The sequence below is a fragment of the Scomber japonicus genome, chromosome 17 (assembly GCF_027409825.1).
Source record: "Scomber japonicus isolate fScoJap1 chromosome 17, fScoJap1.pri, whole genome shotgun sequence".
Lineage (NCBI taxonomy): Eukaryota > Metazoa > Chordata > Actinopteri > Scombriformes > Scombridae > Scomber > Scomber japonicus.
This window is the reverse complement of record NC_070594.1, coordinates 29,015,294-29,028,520: the sequence shown is the minus strand read 5'-3', so window position 1 is coordinate 29,028,520 and position 13,227 is coordinate 29,015,294. Positions and strand designations below refer to the sequence as shown.

Below are 13,227 nucleotides of genomic sequence, written 5' to 3'. Positions count from 1 at the left end.
TTGAACCAGGATTGCCTGCAGCGAGGACTGTAGCCTCAACACATGGGGCAAGTGCTCTACCCACTGAACTATGCTTAACCCGATAATTGTATATTAATTGCACTACTTATGCATTGAGCCGGTCCGCGATTGTCTGCCAGGCTTTCTCCTTTTCCTTGATTACAGTGCTTTGTGCTTATGTTGCCTTTTTTTCTTTATTCTTTATTTTCTTTAACCTCATCATGAAATTCCATCAGGAGCTGTTGTTCAGCGGCCGTGAAGAATGACGCGCAACACCTTTCCATTTTCCAATCTGTGATTCTGTGATCGATGGCATGGGTCTATTTGAGAATGCCGTGAACACGCACTTATCCCAACTATCTACACCTGGCTGACATAGCCGCGCCTTTTCATCCTGGCTCAGCAAACGTGCAACCGAATAAGCCAAGATGCACCGGTCAGACTAGATCAAGCTGCGCTTGCTCAGTTGTCCTGGATTTCTTTATTCTACTTTTGTGCAATACCCCTCTGAGATCCAAACCAAAAACTCAATTTATTAACGGACAACTAAAGATGAGCTTCCAAAAAACAAGGGAAACCGATCGATGATGAGGCAGTCAAATCACACCGCTGACAGGAACGACAGGAACGACAGGAACGACAGGAACACCAGGAACACCAGGAACACCAGGAACACCAGGAACACCAGGAACACCAGGAACACCAGGAACACCAGGAACACCAGGAACACCAGGAACACCAGACTCAGACACACGCACACAGCTCTGTTCAGCACACTGCCAGAAGGCCAACTGCCCTGGCATCAGCTTCACAGGGTTCTTAAGCTGGACAGCCTGATGAGCCACAGCTGCGCTAATCAGTGGGGGAAAAAAGGGGGCGGTACCTGCAGAAAAAGAAAAGGAACAAGAAACCACAGAAAGCACACAGCACGTAACAGCCCCACCCATAAAAATCAACCCCACCTCCCACAAATCATCCCACAGGATGCCCTAACAAAATAAAGCTTGCACACCGGGTGACACCACACCAGCCTGAAGTAGCACCGCTCCAAGGGCACGAGTATCCACCTCAAGCCTAAAGGCCCAGAGAAGTTCGGGTGCAGCCAGCACTGGAGCACTGCAGAGAAGAGACTTGGCATTAACAAAAGCATGGTCACAATCACCATTTCAGACAAATAGCACCAAACACCACACAGCATGTAACACCCAAGACCGATGGTGCGTAGCACTGGACAGAAACTCTGAAATGACAGCCTGCCACACTGCTGTCCAGAAGACATCCCATCATCCCCCTCAGATTTTGCACATGCAAGCAAAGGATCATCTGCCTGTGCAGCAATGAGCGCCTTAGGGTTCAGGGGCAATGGGGTTGCAGGAGTAACCACAGGTTCAGTCACCTTCTCTGGTTCCTTCAACCTGCAGTTCACTGAACCTTCACTAGAGGGCAACACATCCTGCGATAGAGCAGCCACAAACAATGAGTCCGTCAAATCAACTTCCGGTGCCTGCTTTCGGGCCTGAGCTCCAGTTAACACACTAACGAAGGCATCAGGGTGCCGTTTGACTTGACCATCCTGCTCCGACTCAGGTAGAGGTTCACTAACCACCTCAGACACAGGATAAACTTTACCGCCAGCAATGTCATTTCCCATGATGAAGTCAATGCCATCGATTGGAAAACAGGAACGGACACCAACAGGGACGAAACCAGTGGCCAGATCAGATTTTATATGTACACGATGTAGGGGTGCAGGAACAAAACCCATTTCAATCCCTCTTACGACCACAGCACTCACATCAGATGTGACAGCTGCAGGTAGGACACTGTCAAGAATAAGAGACTGCGAACAGGCAGTGTCACGCAAGACTCTCACCAGACGCTGGTCCTCTGGCTTTCCTGTGACACGTAACAGGAAAAAATAAATGGTCTAAAACAGTCATCGGGTACCCCAGACAGGTTGGAGGTGTCACTGAGGGAGGTTTTGATCAGCCCCACCCCTTTCGGTTTCAATGGAGCCCCCTGATTCCAGGCAGTGCAGTTGGCAATTAAGTGACCCGTCTCATGGCAGAAAAAAAACACTCTCTCAGACTTGGAGGAGGTAGAAACCTCAGCACCAGGCACCGGTGAGCTAGGCCTTGGAGACCACTGACGATAGGCAGGTTCACGTCTGACAAACATACCCTTATGTGTAAGCGTAAACTCATCTACCAGAGTAGCAGCCTGCTGCAGAGTGGTCACCTTCTGCTCATTTAAATATACCGCGGTACGCTCTGGAACACAGTTCTTGAACTCCTCCAGTAGCATTAACTCTCATACCGAAGCAAGATCCCTAGCTTTACATGCAGCACACCACCTGTCAAACAGCATCCCCTTCTCTCTGGCAAAGTCGATGCGATTTTGGTTCTGGGCTTTCCTGAGACCGCGAAAACGCTGTCTGTAAGCCTCCGGCACAAGCTCATAAGCACGCAGAATAGCACCCTTAACCTGCTCATAGTTTAGCCCGTCTTCCACCGACAAAGAAGAGCAAGCCTCCTGAGCCCTGTCTGTCAGCTTACACTGTAGCAAAATAGCCCACACATCTGCCGGCCAGCGTAACGCAGCGGCAATACGCTCAAATGCACCAAGGTAGGACTCAACTTCTGCCTCGTGAAATGTAGGGACCAAAGAAATGTGTTTGCTTACATCAAAGGAGACAGCTGGGCCCGGTGTAGCTTGGACCTCAGAGGACAGAGCTGCACGGGCCTGCACCTCCACCTGGCGCAGCCTGACAGCAGTGTCTGCCTCCAGCCTCTTAAGCTGAAGCTGATACTCGCACTCGCGCTCCTGCTCCCGCTCCCGCTCCTCCTCCTCCTTTTCCAACTGAAGTCGAGCTAACCGGATTTTTAATCTGGCATCCAATTTGGAGCCAGGGCTTGACTCAGCAGAGAAAGGAACAAAAGGCGGTAACGTGACTGGCTTCATGATCACTTGATCCCCCTGCATGACCGGAGTAAAACTAACCGGCTGTCCGGCAGTCCCGCCAGCCGGATGACCTGAGCGGCCCGCCGCCGAAAACCTATCCGCTTCCTGGTGACTCACACACGGGGAAGCTTCTGCCCCGACCGCAACCTGGGATACATCCCCAGGGGCTGGCAAACTTACCACTCCCCTAGTCAACAAACCCTCCAGAACGACGGCTCTAAGCTCCGCTTTCGGCAGAGACCGTGACACATCAATCCCATAGTACTCCGCAATCACATGCAAGTCAATCCAACGCAGTCAGAGACAGGTAGGAGGCAAACACATTTACATAAAAAGTTGACATGCTTCCCACACACCTTGGGAAAAGCAAGACACACACACACCAACCACACAGCAACGCGGTTGCCACACCACCGGAAACCAACACGGCAAATATGACGTCGGAGACCAAACAGCAACAGCGCCAATCGACGAAACAAACCTCCCCAGAACCTGCCCAATACAAACTTACCTACCTATCTTCTGAGGCGTGCTGGGCTCGAGGCGTCTTACAGGCCTAAACATCAGCGGACCCTGACAAGCCAGCCCCCTCTGGAGAATAAAATCCCCGCCCGGAGTTAACCCCGAAGATAAAAAAGGCAAAACAACAAAAGAGTGCCCGTTGGAAAGGCTGATTACTCAGCCCAGCTGGACACTCACCTGACTTAACTGGGGAAGCCACACACCACACATCGCAGGCTGATGGCACTCAGACACCACTACTCACCGTGAGACACACCGGACCACTATCCCGGACGAGCCCCCAAATCTGTTACGACCCCGATTGTGTCTAGGGGGTGGGGAAGTAACAAACAAAACAACTAAACAAAAATATTTCCAGACACCAGAGGCCTGTACTACAAAGCTGGATTAACCTATCCAGGATATCTCTCCGTTACCTGGGTTGACTTAACCAGATATTCGCAGTCCAGGATAAGCGGTACTACGAAGCTGGTTATCAACTCGGTAAATCAACCCAGGGTTTTCCAATCTGGATCTCTGCGCGTTCACATAAAGGGGAGGTGTTTGCAGCGTCTGACCAATCACAAACATGCAGAAACCCTGCAGAGCAGACTACTTTACCATGGAGGAGCAGACAATTATTCTTCAACAATATGAAGAATTCAATCACATCATCCAGGCCAAAAGCAACACTGATGCTGCAGCAGCAAAAGCCAGGAAGGAATGCTGGCAGAAAATTGCCGACTCTGTTAATGTGTAAATTCATGAGATCATACAATATTAATTTATCAGACAATATAAACGGACAGCACTCTGATCACACAATGTCACTTTATTACGGCACAGACGTTTGGGGCAGATCGCTTCCTCAGTGCCCTTCCTTTCATAAGAGACATTAAGTTAGTTTAATATTCAACATTCAAAATACAAACCTATTATGCGCTTCAACCATTTGAGTGAATGATTTCAAACCAACTGTATAACATACAGAATAATATCCCTCATGTGCCTCAAGGATTATTTTACAAATATGTATTTTCGTCAATTTTTTACAATTACAATAAATAAATACAGTTATTATGCTCCCTGACACTTTGATCTCAGGATGTCAAACCTACAGAATAATATCCCCGACGTGCCTCAATGATTATTTTTTAAATATATATTTTGGCCAGTTAAAAAATTGCATCTATCACTAAAAGCTCTTTCTCTCCTAAGCGCTCCTCTCACGATGCGCGCAGCAATGTTGACAGGATCTTCTAAGACTGGACAGGTCATTTTATAAGAGAACTGATTGGTCAGGAGGTGGTGCTTTTGTACTCATTGATCTCTTATCCAGAACATAACCTGCTCCGGAGCAGGTTAGCCGTTCAGCATAAGTTACCATGGTGATTTACCCCGGTAAGAAGTGAACCAGCTTCTTAGTACGGAAAACCCAGGGTTAACCCTGAAGTTACCTCGATAAGAGAAAATCCAGCTTCGTAGTACAGGCCTCTGAGATCCAAACCAAAAACTCAATTTATTAACGGACAACTAAAGACGAGCTTCCAAAAAACAAGGGAAACCGATCGCACACCAGGCACACCAGGCACACCAGGCACACCAGGCACACCAGGCACACAGCTCTGTTCAGCACACTGCCAGAAGGCCAACTGCCCTGGTATCAGCTTCACAGGGTTCTTAAGCTGGACAGCCTGATGAGCCACAGCTGCGCTCATCAGTGGGGGGAAAAAGGGGGCGGTACCTGCAGAAAAAGAAAAGGAACAAGAAACCACAGAAACCACACGGCACGTAACACAAGTATAGAAAATACACCATTGACCTCTGGCTCGTAAGGCCTTTAAACAGCAAAAAACATTTTGTTTACAGGACATATATGTGGAATTGATCACTCCTCTTATGTATTTTCACAGCACAACATTTTTATTTTATCTGATTTTACCCTCCTCATAGGCTACTATTCACTCTTCTTTTGATTTGAGACTGTAACTCAAAATAAAAGCCTTTTATCAAACTAGCCTGTTGATGAATTTGTTGCCTGTGCATTTTCTGGATACTCATAGAGTTCCAGTGGCCCCTAACCTAATCCAATAATCAATAACCTCCACAGCTGTATACTCAATGTGAAATAATGAATTAATTTGATGACTTGAATATTAAATTCATATCATCTAAAATAATAATTTGTTGAAACTACGTTTTATTAACTTGAAATTAACTTTTAATATAAATTATGTAATAGTCATAAAATGATACCTACTGTAAGAAAGTGAAGTCTGCATTTGTATCTACAAGGTGCAAAAGTTTATTCTACTTCTTGTTTTGTCATGCTGCTACTTTTTGTTTTTGTTTTAGGTCAAAAAGTAATAATTCATATTTGATGTATAATATAGTGAACACTATGTTTGAAATGTTTAAGTTGGACATAAACAATTTTATTTGAACTCACATCAGTTACATTTCAAACTGCTACACCATACAAATGTGGAAAGTGTCTTGCCTGCTGTTTGAGCACCATCTGGTGGTTAAAAGCCTGAACAGCTCATCTCCTGGATGAGTGCAGCAACAGACAGACAGCTCAACAAAGGTCCAGCATGATTTATTTGGATCAGAAAGGAATGGGAGCTTTGTGAATAGGTTAATTAATCACAGACATATACATGGCATACATGCAACTGAAGCTAAAAAAGAAACACAACATATTAAAGTCTCAGGAAAATGCTTGTAATATATAGTGTAAGATCAAACTGAATTCAGAATCACAAGAATGTAGTTCTGTTGTGGTTCAAGTCAGTCTTACACTGGCTCACTGAAAGAAGTGATGCAAACACAAAAGAATTAAACTAAAATAAACATTTTGACCTTCTAACGTTACCCTGACCTTTATACATATACCAACCTCACTCCCTCTGCTCCCAATGAAAAACACAACATACCTGAACCACCTGATCAACCTGAACTCAACTCTCAAAGACACTTACAAAACAGTGATGACATACACAAGACAAGACAGAGGACAGCAGACAAGATCCAGACTGACAACATGAAAACAGAGAACACAGAGTCAACAACATGACACTACAGAAACACAAAATGATGACAACCAGTGGTGATGACAAAGCACAGAGTGAAGTTCTTTAAATCAATCATTTAGTGCAATTAAGCCAAATTAAGTCCAAACCATGAGGTGCATCACCAAAACAGAAGTACGATTCATGCTGAACAGAACTACCCATCACACAGCTCATAGGTTAGGCTTCTCATAGACATGGTCTTTTTAAATAATGTAATAAGAACGTTACTATAGTCCTATATAACAATGAAAATAAGGTCTCTGCAGGATGTTTAAAACTAACATAAAAAAGTAATGTCAAATAATTGCAGCTTAAATCTAAAAGTTCAACTTTATTTTTCTCTTAAAGTACAAGAGACTCATATGATGGCAGGCAGGATATCAAAACTGAACATAGTGCAGATTATCCTCAGACCATGGGAACAGGCTGTACCCAGCAGGAAAAGCAAATACTTCAATCACAAAGGCTGAATATTTAGTTGGCTCTCCTGCAGATATGAAGGAAACAGTTAGTGGGAGTGTCTCTTCTCCAGCTATCTTCTCACAGACAGGTTTTTATTAGGAGTTAGCTGCAACTGTTGGGCTCAGACTGCCTTAGACAGTGTTAGTGATTCCTCTTTATCCTCTTGAAGGGCTCCATTCATCCTCCAGCAAGCTCTACTTAGAATACTTCAGGGCAAGCTGCACAGGAAATAAAACAAAAAAACATGAATGCAATAAAAAACAAAACAAACACATACTATTCAAATCTGAACTCGTATATATCAATCAGCTGTGGAAGAATACATCCTTTACTTCAGTAAAAGTACCAATAATGCAATGTAAAAAGTACATTAATATTATCAGCTTGGTTTAGATAAAGTATAGCAGTAAAAGTTGTGCTTTGGCCACAAATGTATTTTCAGTTTTTGGACTTTTTCTGTAATCTTTGATTTTTGCTGAAATATTGGATCATTTGAACATTTATTTAAATGAAACCATGTGAGAAGTTTAGAGGTAAAAAATCACAATTTGGTGGAGCTGTTAACAACTCATAGGTCACCTTATGAGCAGTGTCTGCAAACTGCTGGGCTTTGTGCATCAGTTCCACAGTCTTGTCCTCAGCACGAGTCAGTCTATCACCACGCTCTCCAAGAGCAACATTCACCCTGTGAACTACATTACCCATGCTCCCTTTGACACGCTGCCCAGACTGAACTGTTCATACACACATAAGAAGAGAAACATGTAAAGGAAAATTAATTCAGGTAAATAGTCAGTGTAGCACAAGTAATAATTCAAAAAATATAGTTTAGAACAAACATTCCCAATCATAAATATTTTTTTCTTCCAAGCACCAATAAAAAGGGTGGAAGGCGGTCACCAAATACATTTTTCATATGTTTCATCCTCTGGGATCTGTCAATATCCACAAGGAGCATTCTGACCTGGTGCTAGCATCACTGAGGTCAAGTGGGACCATGGATATGTAGACTATATGTCCTGTCAGTCTGTTCCAGAGAAAGATATCTCAACAACTAGTGGCCATAGTGTTGACAGACTGAAGAGTGTGAGACATCACAGACTGGCAAAGTTGTATGGTGAGTGCATTAGTGTCAGTGTGAAAAAATCCCACCAGCTTCAAATGTTTTTTAGATTCAAGATTAGATTGGATTCAACCCTGAGTCAGTCAGAGGTTATTCCCTTTTCTTATTCACTGAAGCATCACTCTGTTTTATCAATAGTACAGCATATCATCGGTCGACTGAGGTTAAGCATGTTGCAGTGCTGTTTAAGTGTAAGTTGGTGCCTTGCTGCAGCCTGGCACCTCTCCCACCCATTACACGGCCCCTGTCAGTGGGTTCAATGGTGCACCGTGCTCCCTCTCAGTCTCAGGCCTCATAAAGACCAGCCTTTGTGTCGACCTCCCCGAAATAAACAAAGTCTCCTCTCATCTGACCGTCACATCACAGAGCACAGAGACGCCTTTCTGCTGCAGCAGAGAGGTACATTACAGTGAAGACAATAGACAAAAAGGCAGCAGGGAAAATAACCCAGAGAAACAAGCCCAGGGTAATATGACCTGAGGAGTCATGGTGTCATACAGTGAAGATGTTAGGGATGAAACCTGTGGCAAGAAGTTGTTTTGAGTCCCAAAATAGAGAATAGGCCGAACATAGTAAAATGCTTAGAGAAAAAAATGCAAAAACCAAAGTCTTTCTGTAACCACTTCACTAAACAAAATTGACCCTGTCGGGTTTGACTGTTTATAAAGCATGAGGTAGAAATGATCATGCAATTCCATGTTAGACCTTTTTAGCCAACTACCTCATATTCAAGTTAATGTCTAATGTGCTGCCAGGTCAAAATTGACCTGAGGACCACAGGAGTGTTTATAGATAAGAAGATAGATCCTGGTAAAGTGTCATTGTTTTAGCTTTCATACCTCTGCCATCATATTAAAAGTTACTCCATTGGTTAAGTTAGATAGATAGAGTGGGTTATGGTTCGATCCCCAGATCCAGTCTGCATGTCAAAGTGTGCTTGACCAGGATACTGAACCCTTAAATTGTGTGCGAGTGTGTGTGTGTGAATGATTGAGCACAGAAACATTGTGGGTCACTTTAGGTAAGGAGCTCTCTATTGCTCCTGGTGAGCAGGTTGGCACCCTGTATGGCAGCCTCTGCCATCAGTGTATGAATGATGGCCACACTCATTCATACACTGATGGTATGTTGATATGTGTTGTAGATGGGGCTGGGTATCGGTACTCAATACATTTAAGGTATTGACTGAAATAAATAGATACCAAGTAGTATCGAAACATTTCCTGTCAAATAACACCTGCAATCAATCCTTTTTGCACGCAAGCATTCTACGATTTAATACAACATGTAATTGGCCCACTGCCACAGCAGCTACAACTCATCTGTGATGGTAAAGTCACGGTGAGTTAGAGTTAGTTCACTTAGCAGTTCAGCAGCCAAGATGCCACCTAAACGCTCTAAAGTGTGGCTACACTACACATATGTTACACCAGATAAAAGCAAGTGCACAAAATGTGTGATGGGTATCAAATGAAGTACTCAATTGATCACTTTAAGCGTACTTGGATTGGTACTGGTATTATCATTTTTTAAATGATACCCAGCCCAAGTAGTGGAGCACTTTGAGTGGTCATTAAGACTAGAAAAGCACTATATAAATGCAGTCCATTCTAAATCCGTGTATCATTCGTTCTTTCTATTTTCGATTGGAAATCAAAAATCAAAATACGAAAAAGTGACAAATTATTTTGTTTTTTGTTTTTAAATCTAACACAAAAAAAGAAAAAATGTCTGGTTTTTCATATTTCAATTTTAGGCTCAAATAAAAAATACGAAATGGAAAAACGGACGACAGGACTGAATTTGATTTTAATATTTAATTGGTCGAATTTACGTGACCCGGAAGTTTGGTAATGAGCGTTAGCGTTAGCTTTCTAGCCGCCATCTATCCGGATCACGTTCAACCATCGACCATGGAGAGCTATGTGCTGTTTAAGGGAACAAAGCGTGTGACGCTAAAAGAGGAGGACATGACGACTGATAAAATCAACAGGATTTTTCAGATTACATAAGATTATTCTTCTTTCTGCTGACTTTCCATGAGATATGGGAGGTTTTTGTTTTTATTGTAGCTTATTAAAATGCAAGATAATTTTTCTGACTGATTTTGCCCAATATCGCCGTGTATTTCGCTTTCGGAGAAGTTCCGCTTCTTTCCCCCGCCCTCTCACCTTGTCTTTGTTGTCAATTTGTTGTCACTTTGTAGCCGCTCCACAGAGGGCACATGGCTAATTAATATGCACGTGCTGACCATATATGGTTGTGTCCAGGCGGGGCAGAGTATGAGGTGTGTTTACTTCCGCACCATTCTTGGGTCCGGTGTGATATATCAATGGAAAATTGCGAAATTGTCTTTTCGCCGTATGCAAAAATGTAGTAGCAGTTTTACACCCTTTTTGATAAACGAGGCTCCAGATTTGTAATATTTACAATGACCAGTTACCCTCACTCATGTAAACCTATCAGTGGGTGTTGCTGTTTGCTTTCTAAAGATAACAATCTCCATCTTATTTTGTGGCTTGTTTCTCAGCTGTTTATAGTCCCACAGGTATCCATGTGGTTATCATTATCTGCTTCATTTGCACTTTTTAAAGCACAAGCATCACCTGACGCCGGAATTCATGCACGGGCTATGATAAATTCTCTCTGCTGCGCGTAGAGCCATTTCGGAGTCACGTAAACCGACCAATTAAATATTAAAATCAAATTCAGTCCTGTGGCCCGTTTTTCCATTTCGTATTTTTTATTTGAGCCTAAAATTGAAATATGAAAAACCATTTTTCCTTTTTTTTGTGTTAGATTTAAAAACAAAAAACAAAATAATTTGTCACTTTTTCGTTTTTTGATTTTTGATTTCCAATCGAAAATAGAAAGAACGAATGATACACGGATTATTCAAGATCCAAAAAGACTCAATCCTACACTTCCCATAATGCATCCAATTACAACCTAGATGCTCCATACCCAGTTTAAACTCCACACATCCTGTTTGTAAAACAGACATTCTGTTATATATATATATGACTTATCACACTCCTATCACTTATCACACTCCTCATAATTAGCTAGCTGATATTTTGTGTACATTTGGAAGAGTTGCCTTACCGTGACCGTGTGAATGAGTTTGGTTTGCAATCACCATATTTTTCATACGATTCAAGAAGGCTTTGCAGCGGTAGATGACCAAATTCATGGTGCAGGCATCTGGCAGAACAAGGACAAAATGTTACAACAAAGGACATTATTAAAATAATTTCCAGATCTTAACCTTTAAATGTCACGTACCCCCTGTGAGTTTGGACTGGCAGTTAATAAACTCTGTCTGTTTGGGGGGAACGTAGCTCTTCCGTCGGGCTTGCAGGGTTTTGGATGCAGAGGTGGGTGAAGAACCACTGGGCCCAGCTCTGACCTCATGATGAGCACCCTGGCTCACTTTCCCCTGGCTGCCCGCCTTGCCCAGTTTCCCAGGCTTTCCCAGAGTCCCAGCCTTCCCCTCCCAGTAGGTCTGGCAGGCATGGTACAAGATCTGGACAAATATGCACTTCTCTGCTGATGAGCTAGCCACCCACTGGTCAACAGTACTGTCAAACACCAGGTCGAACTCTGGGCTGTCCTGAAAGAGCAGAGCACAGGCAGGGTATTCTAAATATTAAATTGTATGGGCATCTTTTAAATAATTATAACAAAACATGTAAACAAGACTGGGGCCTGCTGATAGACTTGTTTTGTGTGTGTTTCTGAGTGCTGCTGACCTTGTTGGGGTTAATGCCGTTGACCTGTCGAAGCTGCTCCACTCTCCACTGGGACCTCCTGGTGAAGGTGGAGGAGCCAGCAAACTGCTTCACCTTTGTAATGAGGAGCTGATGTGGCCTTGTGTTGGTCACTACACAGACAACAAACAAGATCCTCTGGAAAGTGCTCTCGATATGAATTTAGGGTTGCTTCTAAAATCTGATATGAAAGCCTTCAATAACATTTTTGCAATAGAACAGCTAGGGAACTGCAGAAGATGTAAGAAGCTGAGCATCCTTATTATTGACAATCAAAGGAAAATGGTTGGGGTAGTGGAATGAGCAGCAGAAGCAAACAGTGTTAGCATTGGAGAATAAGCAGGGTATTAGTGAGCAGAGGTGTTCAGTGTGAGTACAAGCAGAATCCTCCTAATGAAGTCGCTCTATTGAATTGAACTTTTAACAGTGAGGCTTCCCCAGTGACCAGTGCCAGCACTGTTCAACCCAGACGTGGTATACAGTACACAACTCCTTGTTTAAAAGCTTATTGAAAGAACTCTGTTGCAGATAGATGGGTGCTGTTATCTTTATCTTGTGAATAGGGTTTGTATGGACTTAACCTCATCCTGATCTAAATGTAAAAGTTCAAACCAGCAACACACTGGCCTTATTTATTGAACTTGAACATCACAGAGTCATCACAGAGTACAAACATATCTATATGTTTGTATGTCTGTCTAATCTATCTACCTTGAGTTACTGTCCTGTAGAATGGACCTCCTTTCAATTTTTAGCGCTGCATGTCTGTGAAGTAAAGATGTTCTGCTAATCTTCAGCACATAAAGAAAGCCTACAAATCAGATTTAACCTGAAACACAGATGAATGTAGTGTAGTTTCCTTTGGCTCCAGTGGGCAGGAATGACATCCGCTTTCTTTGCCTCCTCTTCACCTCAACTGCCACTAGCATCCGCTCATCACGAGGGATAAAGACCTCTTTGTTGATGGAAGACTGAATGTTCATTGTAGTCCCACGACCTACACAGGTGATAGATGGAAATGACTGTGCTTGTTAGGTCTGTTCAAACATCGGACTAATATCCAGCTAGTGTATGGAGCCAAATCTGGGTTTGTTTTCTTCATTCGAAAAAAGAGATTTTAATACATTGTTGTATTTTTCAGAATTCAATATCAAAACTTGGACTTTCAGTTGGACTTTCTTTTTCGAATGAAGAAAACTAATGACCCAGATTTGGCTCCATATTAGTGTAGCTGGGCAAAAAGACAAATCAGGGTCAAACCGGGTGCTTTTTGCCGAGAAGTGTCTAAGACTAACACAAATCAGATCACAGCCTTTATAATACATCATCGTCATTC

General features: G+C 43.0%; 1 protein-coding gene across 1 annotated transcript; it reads right to left on the bottom strand.

The window, feature by feature from the left end:
- Window positions 1-7,192: 7,192 nt before the first annotated feature.
- stxbp6l (syntaxin binding protein 6 (amisyn), like) lies at window positions 7,193-12,874 on the bottom strand. Its single transcript, XM_053336750.1, has 6 exons — window positions 12,721-12,874; window positions 11,874-12,004; window positions 11,407-11,734; window positions 11,207-11,325; window positions 7,578-7,727; window positions 7,193-7,216 (listed from the first exon to the last, which is right to left on the bottom strand). Exons 1-6 carry the CDS (start codon window positions 12,872-12,874, stop codon window positions 7,193-7,195), a joined length of 906 nt encoding a protein of 301 aa, XP_053192725.1.
- Between the last annotated feature and the right edge of the window lie 353 nt (window positions 12,875-13,227).

What these genes read in the sequence shown, in the direction of transcription:
- stxbp6l (XM_053336750.1), bottom strand. Translation starts at nt 12,874, where the DNA reads ATGAACATTCAGTCTTCCATCAACAAAGAGGTCTTTATCCCTCGTGAT. An exon ending in ACGGCATTAACCCCAACAAG is followed by an intron (nt 11,735 to 11,873) that starts GTCAGCAGCACT and finishes CTGCTCTTTCAG; the next exon opens with GACAGCCCAGAGTTCGACCT. An exon ending in CCAGTCCAAACTCACAGGGG is followed by an intron (nt 11,326 to 11,406) that starts GTACGTGACATT and finishes TTGTTCTGCCAG; the next exon opens with ATGCCTGCACCATGAATTTG.